The 24,745-nt window shown below is 34.0% G+C and overlaps 2 protein-coding genes and 1 long non-coding RNA gene across 3 annotated transcripts in view; 1 reads left to right on the plus strand and 2 right to left on the minus strand.

The window, feature by feature from the left end:
* Positions 1 to 12,489, plus strand: part of LOC123662906 (protein Fe65 homolog) — a 79,984-nt gene extending 67,495 nt beyond the window's left edge. The window contains exons 3-11 of the mRNA XM_045597683.1: positions 4,295 to 4,333; positions 4,666 to 4,880; positions 5,406 to 5,646; positions 7,015 to 7,207; positions 7,707 to 7,834; positions 8,400 to 8,593; positions 9,631 to 9,833; positions 10,561 to 10,737; positions 12,251 to 12,489. Of these exons, the coding sequence (XP_045453639.1) occupies positions 4,295 to 4,333; positions 4,666 to 4,880; positions 5,406 to 5,646; positions 7,015 to 7,207; positions 7,707 to 7,834; positions 8,400 to 8,593; positions 9,631 to 9,833; positions 10,561 to 10,737; positions 12,251 to 12,403 (1,543 nt within the window). The 3' untranslated portion in view covers positions 12,404 to 12,489. The remainder of the gene's footprint in view (positions 1 to 4,294; positions 4,334 to 4,665; positions 4,881 to 5,405; positions 5,647 to 7,014; positions 7,208 to 7,706; positions 7,835 to 8,399; positions 8,594 to 9,630; positions 9,834 to 10,560; positions 10,738 to 12,250) is intronic.
* A 7,009-nt stretch (positions 12,490 to 19,498) lies between these two features.
* On the minus strand, positions 19,499 to 23,344 carry LOC123662679. Its single transcript, XR_006744541.1, has 2 exons — positions 23,315 to 23,344; positions 19,499 to 21,094 (listed from the first exon to the last, which is right to left on the minus strand). It is a non-coding gene; the product is annotated as an uncharacterized LOC123662679 (long non-coding RNA).
* A 96-nt stretch (positions 23,345 to 23,440) lies between these two features.
* LOC123663043 (yemanuclein) overlaps positions 23,441 to 24,745 on the minus strand; it is a 38,320-nt gene continuing 37,015 nt past the window's right edge. The window contains exons 16-17 of the mRNA XM_045597783.1: positions 23,954 to 23,993; positions 23,441 to 23,768 (exon numbers count right to left, since the gene is read on the minus strand). Coding sequence (XP_045453739.1) covers positions 23,954 to 23,993 — 40 coding nt within the window. The 3' untranslated portion in view covers positions 23,441 to 23,768. The remainder of the gene's footprint in view (positions 23,769 to 23,953; positions 23,994 to 24,745) is intronic.

Raw genomic sequence — 24,745 nt, forward strand, 5'->3', positions numbered from 1 at the left:
TTTATCAATAATGCACGTGCTTTATACATCCATTATCACTATTATATTTATAGAAAAAATACTTATTCAATGTCTCTATTGCTAGCATGAGACTTCTTTTCCAAATTTTACTGGTAGGTGCCTAATACTCCGATAATCAAATTACTTTTGAAATTCCTATCTCTGATTTTTTTTAATCTATTGATACAAAATACTTACTAATTAAAAACTTTGCAGTTGATAAAGTTAACTTGACATCATTTTTCCATCACTTGTCGATTACTAAAAGTACAACAATCATACGTCCTGTAGCGACATCTATCTCGTGACATACAAAACTAGAGAAAACTAACGCATCCTAAATCGCGATATCAAAGTTATCTGAGCGATTGAGTATATATACAAGAACCCGTCAACAACCGTCCCGCCAGACACAACACCCGTCTGGTCGGAGGATCCTTCCTTTTCGATGGCGGATGTGGAACTTAAAAAGAATGTTAGTCAAAATAGAATATTAGTAATTTTTCATTCAACAGTTGGTATATGTAGCACAACTTATACAGTATCTTAAAAATCGTGTTTAACAATAAGGATAGATTTATAGAACCTGTCAAACCAAATATCTGTTTTCGTTTATTTTGGGATCCCTGGTCTAGAATCTAATCTCCAACAATCTAATCTAATTTCTAACCCTACTCCTATATCCTATAAGACCCCATTTTATATGTATATAATACCACCATTACCAGCAGTGGGAATTTACAGAGAGATCAAATAAATACAGAATCTGTAGAATGTAAACGCGCTTAAAATTTATCTAGAAGAGTATCCTGGAACACTGAGAGCTCCCGCTCGTAGAGCGTGACATTTCATTTGGATAGATGATGCTATTGTCTAGTGCCATGTATTAATCCCTTCCTTTATAAGACTAGCCTTTAGACGTGACTTTGGTTGTTGTGAAATATTACTACGAGAAATTACATTGCGACGACGTTAATATCCCAATAGTAATTGTATTATTGTAGGTTCAGCTTCAATCGACTAGCCCGTTGGCGCAGTTTGTAGTGACCCTGCTTTCTGCTCCGAGGGTTGTGGGTTCGATTCTCACCCCGGGTCTGGGTGTAATATAAATATTTATTTATATATTTATATATATATTATTTATAAGTATGTTTATCGAAAAAAAAAATGTAGTTATATACCAGTCGGCTGTAACCTATAACATAAGCATTAAGTTGCTTACTTTAGGAACAGACGACCGTGTGTGTATTGTGTAAATATTTATTATTAATCTATAAAAGTTAGTCCTCCCGAGAACATGGTTACTGTAAAGTATCCGAAACGTCAGGCATGTAAATAATTGTGTTTGCTCGCAAACGAAAAAAAAACCGACTTCAATTACATCGACAAGTAATACAACGTAGATCGACGAAAACATAGTCAAGCAACTACGCGTTATCAAAGATTACTCAAAAAGTAATTATCAGATCTCGATAAAATTTATATGTGACCACATGATAAACATCAGCTTTCGATTAAATTAAAAATTATCAAAATCGGTACACCCAGTAAACAGTTATTACGGATTTTCGAGAGTTTCCCTCGATTTCTTTGGGATCCCGTCATCAGATCCTAGTTTCCTTATCACGGTACCAAACTAGGGATATCCCCTTTCCAACAAAAAAAGAATTATCAAAATCGGTACCTCCAGTAGAAAGTTATGCGGTATAATACAACGTAGGTCGACGAAAAAAGCGTCAAGTAAAAACGCATTATTAGATATAACTCGAAAAGTAGTTGTTAGATCTCAAATAAATTTAAATGGGACCAATTGGCACACACCACCTTTCGATTAAAATAAAATTTGTCGAAATCGGTCTACCCGGTCAAAAGTTCTGATGTAACATACATAAAAAAAAAAAAAAAAAAAAAAGACAGTCGAATTGAGAACCTCCTCCTTTTTTGGAAGTCGGTTAAAAACCTAATAAACCGCAATAAAATCCGAAAATTGGTTCATTATAATGAGTGAAATTAGTGTAAAAATTAGGAAATAATATATAAAAGTTGGTTGTGCCCAGCCGTGGGACACTTGTAAATAGTAGATATCTACTGTATGAATATATGTTATTATAACTGTAACGCAGTGGCGTAGCGAGGGGGGAGGGCAAGGGGGCATCATGCCCCAGCGCTACTCACAAAGGGACGCCAACTGGTCCGCAAAACAAAAAAATTGCTGGATATATGATATGGTTTTCGAATTTGCTAAAAAGCTATTGTGCCCCGGGCGCAAATTAAGTTTGCTACGTCACTGCTGTAACATATGACAGCTAATATTGATACCTGTTATTTTTCCTTCTCGTTATTACTTTACGACCTGTAAAAATTACATAAATTTATAAATACTAAATATCCTTTGCGGTTTGAAGCGTTTTCTATTTTGGTGTTCGTAAACTTTTGTTCTAGACTTGTTGTATAAAATTGCATTTTTATATACATATACATACATAGTCTGACTGAAGTATAAATTTTTATAGTTTTCCCTCTCGAATAAACAATTAAAACCCACACGCAGAATGATGTTATAATCTGTAATGTGGGTGTAAATTTATCATCTGATTTATCCGATATATCGAATATCTAATAACTTTAATAAAGGAAGATAAAAAAAGTTAAACGCCTACAAATAACCGAAAATATACACGACTATTTCACGGATATTCCACGACTACCACACCGTTCATAAAAATTAAGTAAAACTTTTCGTTCGGACATTACTCGGTCAGTTAATAACGCGAGTTGTCCTTACTTCGAACGTTGCCGGTACGAACAGACCGCCAAATTAGCCGCGTACAGTCTTTACGGCCAATCTCGGTGTTAATGGTAACAATTTGAACATTTTACGAGTGTACAGTTAACCGACATGTCCAACGATTAACGGGACCGCTCCCCGTCGGGACGGGCTCTCAAAATGTTCTGTTTTAATTGATGATGTAGATCGATAATTTCTGTTGTCTATCTTAATTATTGTGTATCTATTTATCTATTTCAATTTGTCTTTTTTAAACTGTGGAATTATGAAAATATTCACGTTTGTCATGCTACTAACATTATACAACAATATTACAAAGTTTAAGTAAATATATTTGTATTTATATTAGTGAAAACAACTTACCGTATTTGTTTCCTACTTAATTACGTATATTGTTTTAAAAAAACTACTAACTACGTACTTGCATATTGTTTATATTATAAAAATACTAGCTGACCACGCAAACGTTGTTTTGCCATATATGTTAGCCCTCTTAACCCCTCCCCCGCCACTTCTAACTTAGGTGTATGAAAAATAGATGTTGGCCGGTTCTCGGACCTATCCGATATACACACAAAATTTCATAAAAATCAGTCCAGTCGTTTCGGAGGAGTATGGTAACTAACATTGTGACACGAGAATTTTATATAGGTATAAGATAAGAATATATAAACGAACTGGTGGCGATCTTTCTACTGCTATATTCTGGTCAAATATCGTTTTTATAAATGTTCTTTTGTAAAAACCTCATACAGAGAATATCGAACACAACGAAAAGAATTATCCGGTTTTGTGCAATCGGTCAGAAATTTTTCATTGTTTCATTTTAATTTCAGTGAATCGTTTTTATACATAGATTCATAATAATAATAATAATAATAATAATAATAATAAGCACTTTTTACTGTACACCATAAAGAAACATTACAAAAAAGTGATACATACAAAGAAAGATGTACAAAGGCGGTTTTATCGCTAAGAGCGATTTCTTCCAGACAACCTTTGGGTATAAGGTCAGGGCGTAAAAAAAGAGAAGCGGTTAGGTAGGGAAGTGTACAAAGAGTTGATAAATATTTTTTTATTCCAAGTAACTCTGTGAATGTTGTAAACTTTAATATAATTTTTTTTCTTCTCTTATTGGAGTAATATTAATACGAATGTTATATTTTTATCATGAAACAAATATACCGGACAAAGAGCTCCTTGACATTTACAAAAACTTTTACAAAGATTTTTCCTTACGCTTAAATAGTGTCACTTATTTATTGTTTTTTTTTTTCTTCTTCATCGTCTTCTGGTTAAAATGGCGTTCAATAGTGCCAAATGAGCACAGATGATTTCGCCTTTTTTTATTTCTTGTATCAGAAAGCTGTCAAGAATATATTTTAAATACACCGTATTACTCAAGATTTTTTTGTGTTTGACCCTAAGCTCTCATGTTTATAATTGCCTAATTTTCCTGTATGTCTTTGCTTGTATTTATATAATTGTTTTCTTTATTTTCAGAGTCGAAGACGAAGCGTCTTCGCCGGTAAACAAAGTAAAGTATGTATTAAACTCTACATGAAGACATTAATAATTAAAATAAAATTAACCAGCTATTTTTTTAAGAACAATGATAAAAATATACAAATTATGATGCATACATCGATTTTAATCGTTTTAAACGACATAGGCCATAAAATATCAAGCTACGATTTATAGCAGTATAACTATAGTTATATGAATGTGCTATGAATACTTTTATATAAAATATATGTTTTGTGAAAAAAAAATTAATTTTAACCATGCCTACGTCCAAATAAAAAAAAAACAACTATATAAATCGTAAAATAATATTTTTTTAATATTATTTATATGTAATTTAAATTTTATAGCGGTAAAAGCGGCCTCATCACGCCGCCTCAACAGAATGGCGGGGGGGAGTCGCCCCCTCCAGAGAAGGAGAGGGCCGACCAGGAGGACAACGAGAAGAGTCACTCAGGCCCTGTTCCACACTGCGCGGAGGGGCCCAACGACGACCTCTACGCCATTCCTGTCAAATTGCGTCCTAAGAAAGAAACACTCCCGCCTGGATGGGAGAAACATGAAGGTATGTATATATTGAAAAGTACAAAAAATTATTGACACCAGTAAATATCAGGTAGAAAAGTTCTATTCCTTCAGTAAGAAACTCTATTCCAATCTATTCCATCACGTCATATGTGACTAAATCCTTGAAATAAAACATTTATATCATTAGATCAGTCAAAAAAAGATATATGAGAAATAGATGATATGTATATTTCCAATTAATAAAATTTTCATTTATCCACATGATTTGAAAAGATTCCTTAATGGATACTAAAAAAAAAAAAAAAAAATTGGATTATCTTCCGAGTAGTGTAAAATTTTTTTTAGTATTTTTTTTATTTTCAAACTGTTTATTTCTTATAACTCGCGGGATCTCGTTAACGTCGCATAGCAACTAACTCTAGTCCCTTAATTTCTATCAATCTCCTACGTGTGTTCTCCACTCTACGTGACATTGGCGGAATCAACCATGCTTCTCTGGCACAATTGAAAGCCATTAAACCAATCAATCAATCAATCAATTTAATTTCTCTTATATTTACAGATAACGATGGTCCTTATTATTGGCACATAAAAAGCGGGACAATTCAAAGGGAAATACCAAAAATGCCACCCATTGAAGCAAGGGAGTCACGCATATCTATGGTGCGGGACTGTTCAAACTTGTCAGACATCAAGTATGAGGGGGCTATGACATCGTCTGTTACTAGGAGTACCACCAGTGGCGCTCTGGACCACGTTGACCAAGATATTGAAAGGAAACGAAGAGAGGAAGTGGCTTATAAGTGAGTTTGGACAAAAAAAAAATCTCGTGCTAGATTTGTTTATTCCAATATTTTTTCATTTTCGATTTGGAATAATTTTCAATCTTAATTTGCAATCAAACTTTTCTTATTTTAAGTTACTTAAAAATAATACGTATTGTCGTACAAGGGACAAGCAACAAGGTAAGTAGTTGTTAAGCTTGAGTTTGTTGATGTAAACAATGAGACACCATGATTTTGTCATTTTAATTGAGCGCTAAAAAAATTTAAACCTCACAATAATCTTATAGTCGTACAACCTTCAACTATCACATTGGCGCAGTTCCTACCCTGATTTCCGTTTTAGGGTCGTGGGTTCAATTCACGCCCCGAGTCTGGGTAAACATGTACGATGTATTTAGCCCTAAAGCATTAAGTTGCCTACCTTAGAAAAAAATGACCGTGTGCGTATGTGTGATATATATTTGAGGAGGTTAGGAACAAAAAGTGTCATTTACAGTTTTTAACTTTTTGAGTAAATTGAGAAAATAAATATTCAAGTTGATCTAAACAATTTTTATTATTTTTTATTAACCATTTATGTGTCAATTCTTGTATTAAATTTGATGTATTATAAGGTTATCTTGCTGGTTTTGAAATTTGGAAGAAAAATAATAAAATACACATCAAATGACACCCTTTGATCCAATAGCTTGTAAATATCACTATTTGATTCAATAATTTTGTAAAATGTCACCTTCTGAAACTCGCTGTCTAAAAAATGTTACCTTATGAACCATTCTGTATGAAAATAAAAATAGATATACACAAAACATTTTTATTTCTTATACATGTAATTCTCCACAATCAGGTTCCAAACAATCACAACGATTTTCATTATGAAAAAATGAACTTTGCCATGCTGAGATATTATTTTTTGATAATCTTCTTTAGTGTTTATCATTGTCACTTTTCTGAGATCTTTTTCTATTCGCCCAAAAACACGATCGGGTGGCAAAAAACTATGTCCCAGTGTGTCCCTATGAACAGGATATACAATCAAAATTTCTTTAATAGATGGCACGAATGGCATTTAATGAAAACACGCGATTAATTTTGTTTTTAGGGAAAATTTACCCGGTTTACTCTTCAAATGTATTTCCTAAGAATATGTCACTTTTTGAATTCAAGTCTTAATAATCTCTGTAATTGAATAAAAATGTATCTTTTTGTTCCGGAAGCAGAAGTTCAGATCGATTTTTCTATGAAACTAGTCATTTTTTGAACAAAATCTTGGGAGTAACAGATAGAATTTAACATTTTGAGTTGATTACAAAAAAAAAACGAATTAAGCAAAATACGTAAATGTCACTTTTTGTTCCTAACCTCCTCATTTATATTTAACCGCAGACGACGCAGCTATCCCGCCCGCCCAGAGCAAGACGGTCGCGCTGTACGTTTCTTCGTCCGGTCTCTCGGCTGGGTGGAGATATCTGAAGCCGATCTCACTCCAGAACGCTCGAGCCGTGCAGTCAATAAGTGTATCGTAGATCTGAGCCTCGGTCGCAACGACTTGCTGGACCAAGTCGGTCGCTGGGGTGATGTAAGTTAAAATGATGCCGTAAATGTACCTTAATGTTAGGGATAATTAAGGCTACTAAGTATTGAGAATAAATGATATATTTTATCCACCAAGTTGTTACATGTCTCAGCTTTTTTTTTGAATTATATTGATTGTTGAAAGATATTCTGTTGGTTTGGTATCTCGTACGAGATAAATTTTACAATTTAAACAATATCTATTGAAACAATAAAATTACCTTTTAACTTGTGATTGGTGGTTCAATTTTTAATGAACCCATTTCTGACGAATTGAACGAAATCCTCACAGGATCATCTACGTTCAAATTGTGTTGATAAACGTTAGAGTAATGGTTACTGCTCATCTCTGCGAATCATTCCGTGAAATTTTATAGTCTGTATCTTATCTGTATCCAACTTCAATGAAAAGGCCATAAATCAAAAAACATATTTTCAAATCACACTTACATCGACTGACAAAAGACTTCATTTACTACACAAGTGTTTTGTTTTCATTGAAGGGCAAGGACTTATTCATGGACCTAGACGATGGGGCCCTCAAGCTCATCGACCCAGAGAGCTTGAACACATTGCACACACAACCCATACATACGATCCGTGTGTGGGGAGTCGGCAGGGACAATGGACGGTGAGTCGCCCAAAAGAAAATTGTGTAAATTATTATGAGCCAGTTAACGAGTACTTGTGGCGTCTTCCCATAAAATAGCTATAATGCAGTAGATTGTCATTAAATAAAATAACGATTAATAATGAAAAATCTTTTTCATTATGCATTCTTGGATTAGTGAAAGGTATGAAATGAAACAAATAACATTCGTAGAGATCATTTAGTAGATGCAGTAGATCGAAATGTGCCAGTCCCAGTAGACCAAAATCGTTTGAATTCTTATTTTGCCAAGCTTTAATTCTCAATGAATATTTGTAAATTATTAGTCATAAAATTTGATACTTTAACTTAGTTTGTCACTGACATTAAAACAATTTGGCGATATCAGATTTAGCTACTTGTTTAGTTCTCTTATTTATAAAAATAAAGTATCAAATACAAGATTAAAATAAAATAATCTATAAAACAAATTCAATTCAAATAGACAACCTTAAGAAAGCTCATAGGAGACAAAATTTGATTTGCAATGATAGCATAGAATTTTGGATAATGGGTATCATATTTATTGGGTTATCCGTGATAACAGGGACTTCGCGTACGTGGCGCGCGACCGCGTGACCCGCAAGCACATGTGCCACGTGTTCCGCTGCGAGGCGCCCGCGCGCTCCATCGCGAACGCGCTGCGTGACATCTGCAAGCGGATCATGATCGAGCGCTCGCTGCAGCCGCCGCCGCGCCCCACCGACCTGCCCGCCGCGCGCCGCCCGCGCCCGCTCTCCGGTCAGTCTGATCATACCCAACTAAATAACATCCTTTTTATTATTACAAAGGTGGTAAATAAGCGTGACAAATTACTGTGTGGCTACGGTACTAAAGAATATAGCCACCCCCTCTCTTCCCGTGGGTGTCGTAAGAGGCGACTAAGGGATAACACAGTTCCGCTACCACCTTGGAACTTAAAAAGCCGACCGGTGGCGGGATAACCATCCAACTGCTGGCTTTGAAATACACAGGCCGAAGACGGGCAGCAGCGTCTTCGGTGCGACAAAGCCAGCCTTGCGTTCACCAACCCGCTTGCCAAGCGTGATGACTATGGGCAAAACACATGAGTTCACGCTATTTTTGGCGTAAACTTGTGGAGGCCTATGTCCAGTAGTGGACTGTAAAGGCTGTAATGATGGTTCAATATAGTCCAACTGATGGTAAGCGGTGACAGTATCTTATGTATGCCTGCAGCACCAGGGACAATGAAAGCGCGTTGCCGACCCTATCCCCGATCCTTCCGAGTAGTTCTTATTACCTTATTCACCACAGGAACATAGCTGAGTGTGTTATTTAGCTGTGATCTTCTATAAGATTGAGGTACTTTCCCACAGACTGTTCGAAGTTTTGAACAGTATATTTATAACCTTCACCCTACATCGATAAATCAATTGTATTGAACTACATAAGAAACACTCTGAAGCTTTTCCAATTAATAATGCTGCCTTTGGCATTACTCTGCCAAATTCAATTTCGATACATTAAGATATCAGAGCATATCTCTCAGATTTGACGAAAATGAAACATCCACAAAGGAAAAACCCTGATCAATCAGCCACAATTTTTAGATATTTACAACATTCAATGCGATTAAAATTATCTATTTTATTTTTCTGAAACGAACAGCGAAGATGTGTAATAAAATTATGGATTACTTACGATTCATAATTTTAATCGTCGAAACATTAACAAATGTTTGTTGAAATCAAGGATTTTTGGTTTTTTCTGTTAATTAACTTTCCTATAACGTCGAAATTGATGATGACCGTCCCCAGGAGCGTCGTTCCCCACCCCGATGGAGGAGCCCCGCAAGACGGTGCGCGCGCGCTACCTGGGCAGCGCGGAGGTGGCGCGCGCCACCGGCATGGACGTGCTCAACGACGCGCTCGACCGCCTGGCCGCCGCGCGCGCGCCGTCCGCCTGGCGGCCCGTCGCCGTCGCCGTGGCGCCCTCCATGATCTCCATCACCGAGGAGGGGGTGGGTGCCCCACGTGGCCGTCATCTGTCATACCAAGGGTAACGAACGACCGTGATGCCTCTGGTAAGTGGTTACCGTAGCCTATGAATATCTGCAACATCAGAAGCATCGCGTGTTGCCTGACTATCCCTGATGAAACTTAGCACAGGAATGCCTGATCCTCGCCAAGAGCTCTGAAACTTAGCACAGGAATACAACACTATTTGACTGTATTACTAGTACACTTTTAACTGTATTATTTGTGTTCTTCTGCAAGGATGACATACTTCCCTAGTCTAGCTGCTCAAAATTTTATCAGGGTATATGCTGTGCCCTATTTCAATGAAGACTACCAGTAAAGGTAGAACGGGTCAGTCGTAAATGGCTGCTGATGTCTGTAGCATAATTTATGGTCAGATGTGGTAGGTATGTTTCATGATCAGATAGACATTGTAATACAATATTGAACACAACATGGGTTTTAGGCTCTTCATATGTCTGATGAAAAGGATAGTTTTAGTTGTAAAAACATTGTAACACTTTTTTGCACTTGTTTACACACATATTTAGTAGCCTACTTTAGATCTTCTAAGACCCATACTAAATTTTTCTTTGAAGGTTTTTAGCACACTATAATAGAGCCTTGGGGAATAGTAAAATTTAGATAATACTCAATGGGACCTTCACCTATGGCATACTCAATAGCTATTTCGTCTGACGCAAGTAACACGTGACACGGGGTCCCCAGGAGACGAGCCCGCTGGTGGAGTGCCGCGTGCGCTACCTGTCGTTCCTGGGCATCGGGCGCGACGTGCGCCGCTGCGCGTTCATCGTGCACACGCCGCAGGACCAGTTCGTGGCGCACGCCTTCCACGCCGAGCCCTCCTCCGGCGCGCTCTGCAAGACCATCGAGGCGGCCTGCAAGGTGAGCCACGAGCTTAAGAGTGTATGCTACCTCAAATTGCTTATTTTCCACTCGGCAGGATGTCCATATCTTCCAAACTACTGAATATTTTAGTTTGAAATTTATGTATGGTAAAGTTCAGGACATAAACTATCTTTCGTATGATTCGAAAACACGATTCCATAAAATTTTCTCGATAGAAAAAAAATCGCAAAGTTACCTCTATTTTTGTATTAAAACCTTAATATCTCAGTAAATATAGAAGTTATGGACTTGAGATTAAGAATGGTAATTGAAATAAGTATGACGAACATTTTATATGTTGCGTTTTTTAAAAAATAACTATTGATAATGTTTGTGGGGAGAAAATACATATAATTCGCGCGATGAACAACCAAGCGCTCTCAATTCTCACGTGTGTTTAGTACGGGTGAAATCTGAATTCGAGCTGAGGTAGTGTAGCCCCTTAAGCCGATATTGAAGGATTAGGTGCTAGTCAAATGCATCTTAGGCCATATGGCGTCGGGCTTAGGTATTAGTCAAATGGATTGCAAACAGCAAATTAAATAGATGTCCTGACAAGTGTGTGGCGAGAAGTACCCTGAAAGTTTTAGATCAAGGTCGACGAGTTTGATCTTAGCTTTGTTATGGATTTCTCGAAGTTCGGTATCTAGGGTACGTAATGAAAGGAACTAGTTTATGAGTGGGTTCAGGAGTGTTAATCTTCTTACATTGAGTGAATTGTATGAAAATCGACTACAGCTCAGGAGTGGAGTGAAAAGGTAAAGGTAGAAAAAATTTACGTAAATTTTAACCTGGTCATTTTTTTTCTTTAATTTACTGTTTGAATTTTTTTTTATGACACTAGGTCGGCAAACAAGCGTACGGCTCACCTGATGATAAGCGATTACCGTAGCTCATACACCTGCAACACGAGAAGCATCGCAAGCGCGTTGCCGACCCAATCCCCAATCCCCCCAGGAGCTCTGGTCACCTTACTCACCAACAGGAACACAATACTGCTTGAAAGCAGTATTATTTAGCTGTGATCTTCTGTAAGGTCGAGGTACTACCCCAGTCGGGCTGCTCGATATCCCTGCTCAAAGCAGGAAATTCCTGCTGTGCTCTATCTTAGTTGAAATGTTTAAAATTGACTTTATATTTACATATTACAAGTCTAAACACAAAATTTTCGATATATTACATATCTCTTACCGCAAATCGGCTTAATGCTTAAATACGACTGAGGAAACTTTTTATAATATCCTGGAATCAACCAATGGAATTCTGAAGAAATTTACAGTGTTGTTTTCGCTCTTCATTACTCCTTAATCCGAAAATTCTCAACTAAATGCGATAAACTTGCAACGCACATAATTTTTTGCCATAATCAGACTTTTACTCATAGGCCATTTTGGATCTCGAAGTTGACCATTTGAGACAGACACGGGTCAAATCGCGAGACAAATTTCGCGTACAATGCTATCGGCCGAGCGGGTCGAATACGGCTAACGGTTGCCCTGGTGTCCCGCAGCTGCGCTACCAGAAGTGCCTGGACGCGCACGGCGGCGGGGCGGGCGGGGCGGGCGGGGCGGGCGGGGCGGCGGCGGCGGACGCGGCGCGCGCCTCGCTGGGGCGGGCGCTCAAGTCCTTCGTCGGCTCGCTCACGGGCCGGCGCGCCTCGTGAGCGCCGCGCCCAGTGCGTACACCGACATGTAACACTAACATTTCTTTATGTCACTAGACCAGCAAACAAGACAAGCACCTGATATAATGCAACATGTTACTAATTTTGTACTAAAGCACAGTTTATATATTATTTTTCAAAAGAGTAACTGCGGAGTTTCTAGCCGATTCTTCTCTGCAGAATCTACATTCCGAATCGGTGGCAACTTTACTTCTACAAATATAATAATTTATTCTTAAAGTTTCAATTTGTAAAATGACGATTCGAAAGTGCTCTTGAAGCCTATTTGAATAAAGCTGTTTTTGATTTTGATTTTGATGGTAAGCAATTACCGTAGCTTATGGACGTCTGCAACACCAGAAGCATCGCAAGCACGCTGCCGCATCCTCAATTCCCCCCCAGGAGCTCTGGTCACTTACTCACCAACAGGAATACGACACTGCTTCAAACCATTGTTATTTAGCTGTGATCTTCTGTAAGGTCGAGATACTACCCCAGTCGGACTGATCAATATTTTGAGCAAGATATTCCTGCTGTGCCCTACCTTAGTTAAAACGCAAGTATTATAATAATAGAGAGAACAAAAGAGAGTAGTATGAAGAACACCATTTAGTACTTAATATCACAGGGGTTCTTAACACAATATTTACTTTTCTACTTTGCATAAAAAGCAAAAAAGCTGTATAAAATTGTGCAGCTACCTATAAACCAATGTATAATGCGTTGTTTATAAGTTTCAGTGTGTGTAAGTGAGGGTTTCATTATCAACTAATGAAAAAATCCTCTTTAAAATTAATATTTAAAAAAAGAAGACAATTGGCACAAGCATCTAGATGTCGAAAACGAATCGCAAAATGTGTTGCTAAACGCAAAACTCGAAAACGGCTATATTTTATTGCTATAAAAAGTATTTTTATTTTTTTTATTTTAATAATATTTTGTATAAGCTTCTTACGGAATCAGAACAGAAGTATAGCAGTATACCTAGGTCTATACTTTTGTAGTCCAATATTAATAGACGTCAGAGTCTCGTATAACGTATTGAAAAATTCAATAACTTTTTATGTCTGTTTATCATTTTATCGTTACAATGCTACGATTTTAATGTGACATTGTCACTGCATGCATGAAAAGGATGAATCATTGCAGCGTTACACTCGTTGTAGCGTTATGTCCATTGTCTCGTTACTCTCATTATACGCTTGCGCCGGATCTATCTCTCTTCCACTCGATTGGCCTATGCTTCCGAGGAGATGTTTTGTTATGACGTTGTCACTTTAAACTATCGTTCGTAAACCAACTTTACAGACAATCATTTTTTTTTTATCATTTATTTTCCAAATATATTTTATAAATATTCCAGTGAACTCCCAGCGATCCACGACGAGGAGCGCACTGCGTAGCCGCTCGCGCCGCTGTCGCGCCACACTCGCGCCACACTCGCGCCACCGTTGCGCCGCACTCGCGCCGCAGCCGCACCGCTGACACGCTTTCCCGCGATAATTATCGCTCCTTCGTTGTTTTAACTTACCATCAATAAAGTCAAGACATCAATAATGTAATGTCGATGATATTGAATCTCTTATATATAATTGTGTTTTGGTACTAAATTCTATTATAATATATATTATGTAATATTTATAATGTAAGGTGCCATTCGTGCTACGACAGTCGCACGATTTCGAATTTTATTCGATTTTGACTTTGATTGTGTTCGTTTTGCGACTCACGCATTTACAAACGGGTCGTGATTATCATAACGTGAATAGCCCCTTTATGACGCATATGTATTTAATATTCTGTTTATTATGATACACATCACACAAATAGATCTTAAAATTGCTTATTTTGTCATTTGAGTCTTTTATGAAAAAAAAATTATAGTTACAAAATAATTGTTTTTCTATTGTAAATTATTTTGTTATTTTATTGCTTAATTTTTTTGATTTTTGTACTTTGTTTTTACTTATTTTCGCTACACATTCCTATTACAACTCGATTGTGGATAAGTTATTATAGCACAAATGACATGTTTACAAAAATACCGTAAGCTGTTTGAATGTTCTTTTTCAAATAAAGTAGCCGGATGAATCGTTAGCTAGAAGACATGGCCCTTTTTGTTAAAATAAAGTAACAAAATAACTTTAAAATCATCAAAAATAATTTGTAAATGTAATCTAATACTACGTATGATTACGTTGTACGAATAATTTCCAACATACATTTTTTATACATATCTAAAAATAATATATATTAATTTTTTTAGTAAATAAATAAGCTATTATACACATCAGGTTCACAAAAAAATCACGCTTTTTACACAAAGTTAGGGTTTGTTCACACTTTGATATCGACCACGCGTTATTTTAGCCTATTTGTACAAAGCCTGTTGTATCACTTCTTGTAATTTCTTGTAATTCTTGGTCTCATAATAGTTACCTTATAATAAAACTAGTCGTAGATCGTTATGGTTTTGTAAATTTTAAGGCGATATAAATAATTTTAATATTTCTATTCGAATCGGTCCAGTCGAATAGAAACCACGTAATAGCAATATGATAATTATATTTGTCAAAAAGTTGACACTTAAAATTGACTATGGTTACATTCGCTGTCATGTCAAACTTTTTTTTTGGACTGCACGTTAGTGCATTGCCAATGACGAAATGTCATAAAGTTGACCTTACAAGTGTCAACTGATAAAAATAATAAAATTGTATTTAATTACAATTTAAATAATCTCAGTCAGTTTAATGCACACATACGACAGTTGCAGTATTTAATAAATGTTTTAATAATATATAAGGTGGACATTAGTCAGTAAAAATAGTTTAGGTAATAGATGAACGCAGTGACAGGATGTAAATACAGTTGTAAGCTTGGATGGAATTCGATTAATTTTAGTGTAGCTAATGGATTGGCATTCGGTACTTTCGACTGGGGATACAAAACTGGGGTTTTTATTAACTTCGGTTTTCTGCTTCCAGTTGAAAATGTTTTATTGTGAGCACGGTATGAAGAAATTATGTCACTTAGGGCGGTCGCGAATTTTGCTACTTTTGATCGTTACATTTCAAATGAGGACTTACTGATAATTAAAAAATGAATGAAAAATTGAAATGAAACCATTGAGTTACTGATAATTAAAAAATGAATGAAAAATTGAAATGAAATAATTGAGTTCTATGATATTGATTCAACCTGATTTTCATTACAGTTTTTTTGTTTCGTTTTTTGTTTTATTTCTAAGTATAAGTAACAAAATAAGCGCCAACCCCTTTTCGATTTCTGAAATTCGATTGGTATTACACGTTGGATGTAGAATAGTGTATACTTATAGGACCCTACATGTATAGGTAAAGAGTTTATTTTTGCTTAGGCTTGTATAAAAATGTATTGAATTGCAAAAGATAAATATTTTTGGTATAACATCGCGATTGATATCGTTGTATTCATATATATTTACGATGTGTAGCTTATCTAAATTAGTTTTGGCATAATAATGTCACTATACAATCGATGTTATATTTAATAACTGTTCACAGATCGACTATTTATTTGCCAATTTGGCTAAAATCAGAAGATATTTTATAATGCGAGCCTCATACTACAAGGGTGTCTGAAATCGTTGAGCTTTCAATAACTATATATTTGTATTTAAAGTTCGAAAATTATTCGCGATATTTAGATACAGGCTATGTGTTCTATACGCCATTTTGTGAATAGTCAAAACGAAAATAACGTAAACAGCAGCTGTCGCTCTGTCGACAGTTTAAATAGTTTCTCTAAAACGGAACGAATAATTATTTCTGTATATAGCGCAATGTGGGACCCACAAGAGTCGAAAGCGTATAAAAGTAAAAGCACTGAATCTGAAAAAAATATATATTATTGTCTTTTGTGTCTATATCACCATAAAATAGATCTAAATGTATGTAAAGAGGGACGCCAATGACCTTTTGCGTTCGTCTTGAATGTCCGCTTCAATTTATTATTGATTTGTAAAATTCCATAATCTAGCACTTGCGTTCGTTCGCATAAAGGTCATTTTCGTGCCTCGACATAGACTAAGGCGTTCGTTAGATATCACAGATTAGCTTCAAAATATACATATTTCAAAATACCTATTAGTGATCAATGTTGCTTGACGTATGAATACTTCATATAAATGAATTACACTGAGCTGTTCTTATTATACGTAAATATAGTTTTATTCACATGTTAACAGTAAGTAATTTAATGCCATTGTTTATACAAGATGATATACATATATTATGACCGGTCGTGGATACGATCTGTCGTGACGTTTTGACAAATAGACGGTAGCTGTCATGATTACAAGTCTATTGTACAATTTTTGTACAATGTATTGCGACGCGACAGGTCTTGTCAAACGACTCAAAACAATAGGTGGATTGCAAGCTTGACTACCTTTATCGGACGAAGTATATGTCAATATTTTCTATAAAATATTAAATAATAATAATAAAAAAAAACATTTATAATGTAGTTTATAGATAGCTTTAAAATTCAAGTTTCTAGCTCACTGATGGATTGGTAACGATGGGAGTTAAATTCGAACCGTCATCGCTTTGACAGCTTAAAAGCCTTAACAATTGTGGCTTTTAATAAATAATTTTGTGAAATTAATAAAAAAAATAATTATAAACACATGTTGTTGTTTTATTTTACCCCATTCCTTTTTATCACTATATTTAATGTTAAGTAATTTGTTAATTTCATTAAAAAACGTTTCTTAACCTAACAAACTAGTAGCCAAGTAGGTACCTAATCTTAGTGGTAAAAACAAATTAAAAATTAATTACCATTATAAGGATAACTAGGGGTTAAAACTTTTGCTTACCAAAATAAATATCTCTAAATGGCTGTCTGAATCTGTATTTCGGCATCACGCAAAATGCACTACACGTGGATGCGATTGTGGTGATTTTGATGGAGGAGGTCTAACTCAAAATGTAAGTTTCATCTTTACATATACTTAATATAAAGAGGTAGTTTATGAGTTTGTATGAAGCTTTCACTGAGTTATTCTTTGGATATTACATATATGTTCCTGAGTTTATAAGGCCATATTTTATTCGCGTAATAATTTTTTAGTCACACACAAATGAACATTTGTAAAGCGTTACTGCACTTATCTACTTAAAAACTTGATACAATGTACTATGTCAGTTTTTCAACCGACTGAAAAAAAAGGTTCTGAAATTGACAGATTTTTTTTTTACGTAACTTACCACTGAACTTTTAACCGGGTTGAGCCGATTTCGATGATTCTTTTACTAATCGAAAGCTGGTGCTTGTCATGTAGTCATCTCCAATAATGCGTATTTGTTTGACTATTTTTTCGTCTACCGTCGTTGTATTACAGGTCAATGTAATTGACTTCAATTTTTTTTTCGTTTGCGAGCAAACTATTATTTGTAGTTATAAAACGCCATCATATATCTATCTCTGTATGTAAGCATTAAGCGTAGTGGCAAAAATTTACTAGGGTACTAGCTGACTCGTCAAACGTTGACCACGACGAGTTCTTGATGAGACCCAATACCGATTCTTACTCATTATGTGGAAATTAATAATCTGCTAAGTCATAGCAGAGAAGCGTTTTGTAAATTCCTCTTAAGCCTTCTGTATAGAGAGGCTTTTACCTAGCTGTGGGAAATTTACAGGCTGATTTTTATAACGTCACACAGTAAATGAGTTTTAAAAAATGGGGCTAATATATAAATACGATATCAGAATGATAAGGGTAAAAAAATACAAATTTTCAATTTTCCTACTTATAATCTTAAATTAAATAGGTGATATGCCATTCTCTTAAAATTTAAAACGGCGTGAGGAGTCGATGGATACCTGGTGGGGACGACGTTCCTTTCGCTTTTTGCTAGAAGTTTGCTGTAGTCATAATAATTATTATAAATAATATTCGAAATCTGAATACTGATTTTTTGAGTTACTTACATATCTTTTATAAAATATTATAAAGCTGAAAAGTTTGTTTGTTTCTTTAAACGCGCTAATCTCAGGAACTACTGGTTCGAATTGAAAAATTATTTTTATGTTGGATAGCCCATTTTGCCGAGGAATGCTGGTGAAACCGCGGGACACAGCTACTCCTTTATTAGGTTTATTGTATATGTAGGGTTTACCTACATTATATATGTATATGATTACATGCGATCTCGTTATGTGTGGAAAAGTAAGCAACCTCTTTTGACAACCAAATTTTAAATATTGTTTTAAAATTAATATAAGACTTTTCTATTGTCATTTAATTTTTGTACATATAGTCGTAAGTTTTTAAAATAAAGGGATTCCGATCTGAACAGCAAAAGTGGTATTTCTCTCCAACTTCAAAAAGAAGTCTTCAGTTAGTTAGCGACAGAACCCCTTCATATACTTGTACGATGTAAATTAAAATGTTTCTTTTTTTCGAAAACAAACTCAATTATTGTGAAAAATAATCGATAATCTGTGAAGACAGATAGCATAATTTTAAATATACTAGTGATATATATAAAATATACACACGACATCAAAGATCATAAATTCCCCGAATAGCTCTTTTTTGAAGAAATAATTAAGCGTGGCATAAGAATACATCAAGAGCATTGCACGAAGATAATTATATTACGAGATACTAATCATTAGTAAATTAAGCTCTAATCAGTGTTATAAATGTATAAACCTAATCATGAGATACAGACTTTCATATTTTGTTCACGAATAGACAAGTTATTTTCAACTAGTAGGAGCTAAAGGCACAACACGAGAAAAAGCATGGTAGTTAGAGTTAAAAATTAGTTCGTAATAAAATATTTTCGGTAACAAAAAGCGAATTATCCTGCTCAAAATCTGGAGTATTCCGACTGTTTCTCAACCTTACATAAAAGGTCACAGCTAAATAATGCTCTAAGGTAATGTTGACACTGGTAAGTCCCAGAACGGGCTTGTAACTCTAAGGTGTTTCAGGTGTCCATAGACAACAGTAACAGCTTACCAACGTGCACAATACGCTTCTTTACCAACCTAGATAATATAAAAAAAATCTCAGACAAAATAAAAGAAACAAAATTTTTCTATTCATTATAAATATTTATTCATCATTACATTGGACATAATTTAGGATTCCTGGTTAAAAAATATTACATCATAATTACAAACAGAACATAAACGTTTCGTCCATAAATAAACCTCTTTATATCTCGTATTATAATTAGAGGCTAGACAAAACAAGTTATATTTCACTTATCAACAAATCAATGTACTGAAAATATAATCACGTGACATACTAAAACCGGGTCCCTATAATAGCAACCATTCGTTTTGCTCAGGACATATTCGAAAAAGAAACAATTTGGTTTTATTGCTGAACCTTTTTGAATATAGAAATCAGACTAGAAACATTTTCATGTGATTTATCTTGTTGATAAGTAAAATGAATTGGTAAATTTTGTCTAACCCCTTGCTCCACGACAGTTCGGATGTGGTAGGACAGGCAGTGTTGATTACCAAAACTCAATCAAAGCAATATGCCAAATATAGTACGGCTTTTTTAGAACTTACCAATAATAAAAAATACTTTCATATTGATATAGTATAAATAGCAATTTATTTTAGACTTTTTAATTAAACAACTATAGTCTATTATATACATTACAAAAACGTTATTACAATTATAATTTCCCAAAAAAGCCATACCATATTTACATAATGGTAAGTATTGGGGGCAGTGGAAGCGCCAAAAGGGACATGATACATGTTTATCTATAATACACAAAAGCTTTGACATACATCACTTTCTGCAGTTAACGACAACAGAAATAAAAAAAAAAAAAACTTTTTTTCAATTGTTGGGTAGTTTGAAAAAGAGAGATCAGACATTAAATCAAAGTCAAGCGAATATTAGAAATATAAAGCATATTTACAAGAATAAGGAATCAACGATTCTTTATTATCGCTTCGATTAATTAAGAGAAACTAAGAGAAAGGAAATGAAACAAAAAATATATATATATACATTCCATTATGTATAAGAGAAAAAAAATTATAGAAGAATCAAGAAAAAGAAACAAAAAATTATGATGCATAACGACGTAAGTAGAATAATTAAACAAACAAAATAAACGTAAATATTACAATAAACAAATCATATACTTTCAATATCATAGGAATCCAAGTACAGTTGAAACATAATGAAAATTCCGTGAGAATGTACTTTCAACTATTTTTTAAATTTCTATGATATTAAAAAAAAAGTTTAATAGTTACAGATTATAAATACGTAGAACTTTTACCGGTATTGAATATACGCACTCCGTCACATGAATAGTACCAGTCTATTTTTCTTTGCTACTTATGGTGTATAGACAACGGAAGATTAATACTAATAGCTTGGTGCCAACGCCCTATTTTTCGCGACGTTTACTAAGGAATAGACAACTTTTCTTTTCCGTCACATAAATAATAATAAAAAAAAAAAAAATTATATGACTAGTTTTATATTGTTTATTTCGAATACAATATGCACTGTAATGTGTTTATTTCAAAATTATTGCTGCGGGGGAAGAAATTGGTCGTATTCAAGTAACGCATTATATATTATTACCCATCATTGTCTCCAGGACACGCTGAGTGATTGAGACGTTTTGTATATGGTTCTTCATTTGACTAGCGACAATTATACATACAATTATTATACACTCACTATGAATAATATTTTAGATAGCAAAGAAAAATAGAGTGGACCTATTCATTTGACGGGGTATGTGTTTCACCATAGTTTGAAGCCGTGTTAACTCTGGCTAAGCATCAAGTAAATGAACTAGATATATTTTATTATTATTACAATTTATAGAAACATGATGATGAAATCATAGAATGTAACACAAGTAATTTTGTACCAGTTAACTTGTTATATATACAGATGTTCGACTTCTACCTGCGTTCCTTCAAATGGGGGGTTATGTAGGTGTAATAGATAACGTCTTCTTACTCTCTCTAATATAAGAACTTTTTATTCTCTACTAATATACGAGCTACTCTGGCAACGTGTTTCACAGTACATAACAGTCCAATGGGCGTGTAGGCACGGCTAAAATTAACAAAAAATAACATTCAACGACGAAAATAATTCTTTACAATGCGATTTCCTTTACTTGTATTTGTCAATTAGCAATAATTTTCCCTTTGAAAGGCGTATTTACGTGCACACGGAAGGTATCATGCAGAACGAGTCAATCAAAGTAACTCGTTTATTTAAACAAGTCAAATTTAAACACCCACGGACCCACCATTCAAAGGAACGCAGATACGAGTCGAACATCCTGTATGTACTACTTTATATTGAAATTGAATAATTGACTTTATAAACAGCGCATTAATAGTAAAATTGAAATTACTAAATACTATAGAAATTATTTGTTTCTATTTATTTAGATGGACATTGTTTAATAAAGACTTATAAGTCAACATAATTCAAAATAATACAATGACAGGGTACATTATTTGACAAATTACAAACTTGTGGTATTTGAAGAAACAGGATAATCGTGGAGCATGTATCTATTCATCATATGTCTGTATTTATCATACATTACTTCAAAAGAACATTGTAAAACTATATAATTCTAATCCTTTATACAAAATACGGTCTATACAGGCCTAATATGTATAAAATCAATTGTTTTGGTTCAAAAATCATTCATTACCAATCTTACACAGACGCGATAGGAACGTATCGTGCAATTTTCAGTTTTATTTTAAATTTAACTTTCCGTGTTCTAAGCGTCTTGGTTTATAGTTGAACCGTATTTGAAACCGATCACGTTATGATGTATTTTTTTTTAATTATTATTTTTGTAAGTTTTAACTTTTTTTTTGAATCCTCGATTAAGTTATTAAGACCAGCTTTTCATTTGTATTGAATATAAATAAACGAATTCCAGAATTTTCGTTTGTATTAAAGTGTTGCGTCACATTTTTTATTGATACATTGTTAGTGTTGTTTTCAATAAACGAAATTAGAAATAAACCGTTTTATATAGAAAAATATAAACTCTATATATTTTGGTACGATTTCTTTTTGTGTTAACCACACATTGGGGAATTCTAAACAATTTTAAATATCATATCAAAAATCGACAGTTCCAGCAGGGATCGAACCCGCATCTCCGCTCATAACCCTTGTCATTACAATTACGGTTCTCGGATTAAAATCATCATATCAAAATTTCGATCCAACGGTTACATCGTTCCATAGCTTAAATGGCTAAAGACCTGACAGGGTCATTCAGAGATGCAGGTTCGATCCCCGCTGGAATGGTCGATTTTTGATATGATATTTAAAATTGTTCTATATATTATTTCTTGTATTTAAATTATAACATATTAAACTACGATTTAACAGGCTTACTCAAGCCTAATAAAATTAATGTCATAATTAGGTATTTTGCTCATAACCATATCACACGCGGTCGGTTTTAAATAGGCCTTATATTTTAAACTTAAAACTAAAAGATGTATAATTACATACTACCTTAAATGCCGAACTTGTAGCGAATGTATTATTTTTTTTTAAATAAAGATTACCACTCACAATAAGACGGACTGACTTTTGACTGCGTCAAGTATTAGTAAATATACGTTTGTAGCTTTAGACATAATTACTATTTATGGCATTTGTCACAATGCATTATGGAAGGTGAATTATAGTATCTTTAATTTAATATATATAATTTCAATGATTGCCATATAAAAAATATATTAAAAGACAATAATACCAACATTGAAATTTAAAACTATTTAAAAAAAAAATAATTATTCATAGAAAAGTTAACTATGTTAATTTATCAACACGGATATTTTTATAATATATATCTTTATACTTACATTTAAATTTGGCATTACTTTGTTAGTGATTTGTAAAATAAATTGAAAATCAATCATGATACAATAATATAAATATAACACAGTTGTTTAAAAGAGCTAACTGCTAAGTTTCACACCGATTTTTCTCTGCAAAATCTACATTCCGTATCAGTGACAGCTTCACCTTAGGCGGTAGCCTTTTTAACTATAATTCAGTTTACTTGAATAGTGTGATTATTGATTTTGATCTTTTTTTGCTTTTCTATATTATATATATATATATATATATGCTTTTATAATATATTATTTTAATATATAATACAATCGCTATAGCTCGGTATTACCACATTTGCATACAATTCATTCCCTTATAGATCTTGTAGTCATAAGTAGCCATCTGTTTCAATAAATATACCATCATAGTAACAATAATATCATTTCCTGATCTCCTCTCGCAACAATTGATAACTTCAGCCTGAAAAGTAAAGAAAAAAACATTTATTACCTATTCGATAAAAATATTGTAACATTATAAAGCCTTTTTTATTAAGATAGGCTATAAAATATACTAAAAATTATAGGAGTGACACAGTACTATATCAAGACGATTAAATTTTAGTATATGATCCATTTTCAAAGATAAAGTAACAAAATACCCACCTATGACTGCATCCATCCATTTTGTTCAAAGATGTTCATTCTGCGCTGGAACAATTCAATTTCTATAGAAAAGCAAATAATATAGCAGAAATAGCAACACAGACATATACGGAGGTAATTTTCAAAAGTGATTATTTGAACTTTTCAACAAAAAGTTTCTGATGACTCTTTCTACTGAGAATCGGAACTACAGTGTGTTCAACGAAAGGAGATACCAGACGTAAACAAACCGAATGTCAAGTCATTCGCCTATGCAGGGTTTTGTAACCTTTTTTACTTACACAAATTTTAAAATGTAAAATAAAATTATATTTTGATAATTACTATTTAAAAAGTATTAAATCTTATATAATTATATTATATAAACGTAAAATTAGTTATTCTTAAATGTATAGTTATTTATTTTATGTATCGCTTCAGGACACGGAATGAAATAAAAACATATAACTGCAAAATCAAAGGGCCGTCAGAATGTTTTCAAACCCAGCTGAGAGACGTGCAGCAGATAGCAAACAAACAAGATAGAAAGAGATAGACTATATTATGTTTGTTCCGTCGTCGTTATGAGTAAATGATTGGCATTGTTTATGTCTAGTATTTCGTATTATCGTTGAACGCACTGTGGTGTGATTAATTACACACTAACTCTAAATACGATGTAAATTCGATAATAATAATTTCAGTTTTTTTTTCTTCATTTTATACAAACTTCGTTAGAAATGGAACTGTTGAAAAGTGAAATACATTTTGAAATTTTTCTCATGATATATATATATATATATAAATATATAT

This window comes from Melitaea cinxia, chromosome 19 (assembly GCF_905220565.1).
Source record: "Melitaea cinxia chromosome 19, ilMelCinx1.1, whole genome shotgun sequence".
In the NCBI taxonomy this organism is placed as follows: domain Eukaryota; kingdom Metazoa; phylum Arthropoda; class Insecta; order Lepidoptera; family Nymphalidae; genus Melitaea; species Melitaea cinxia.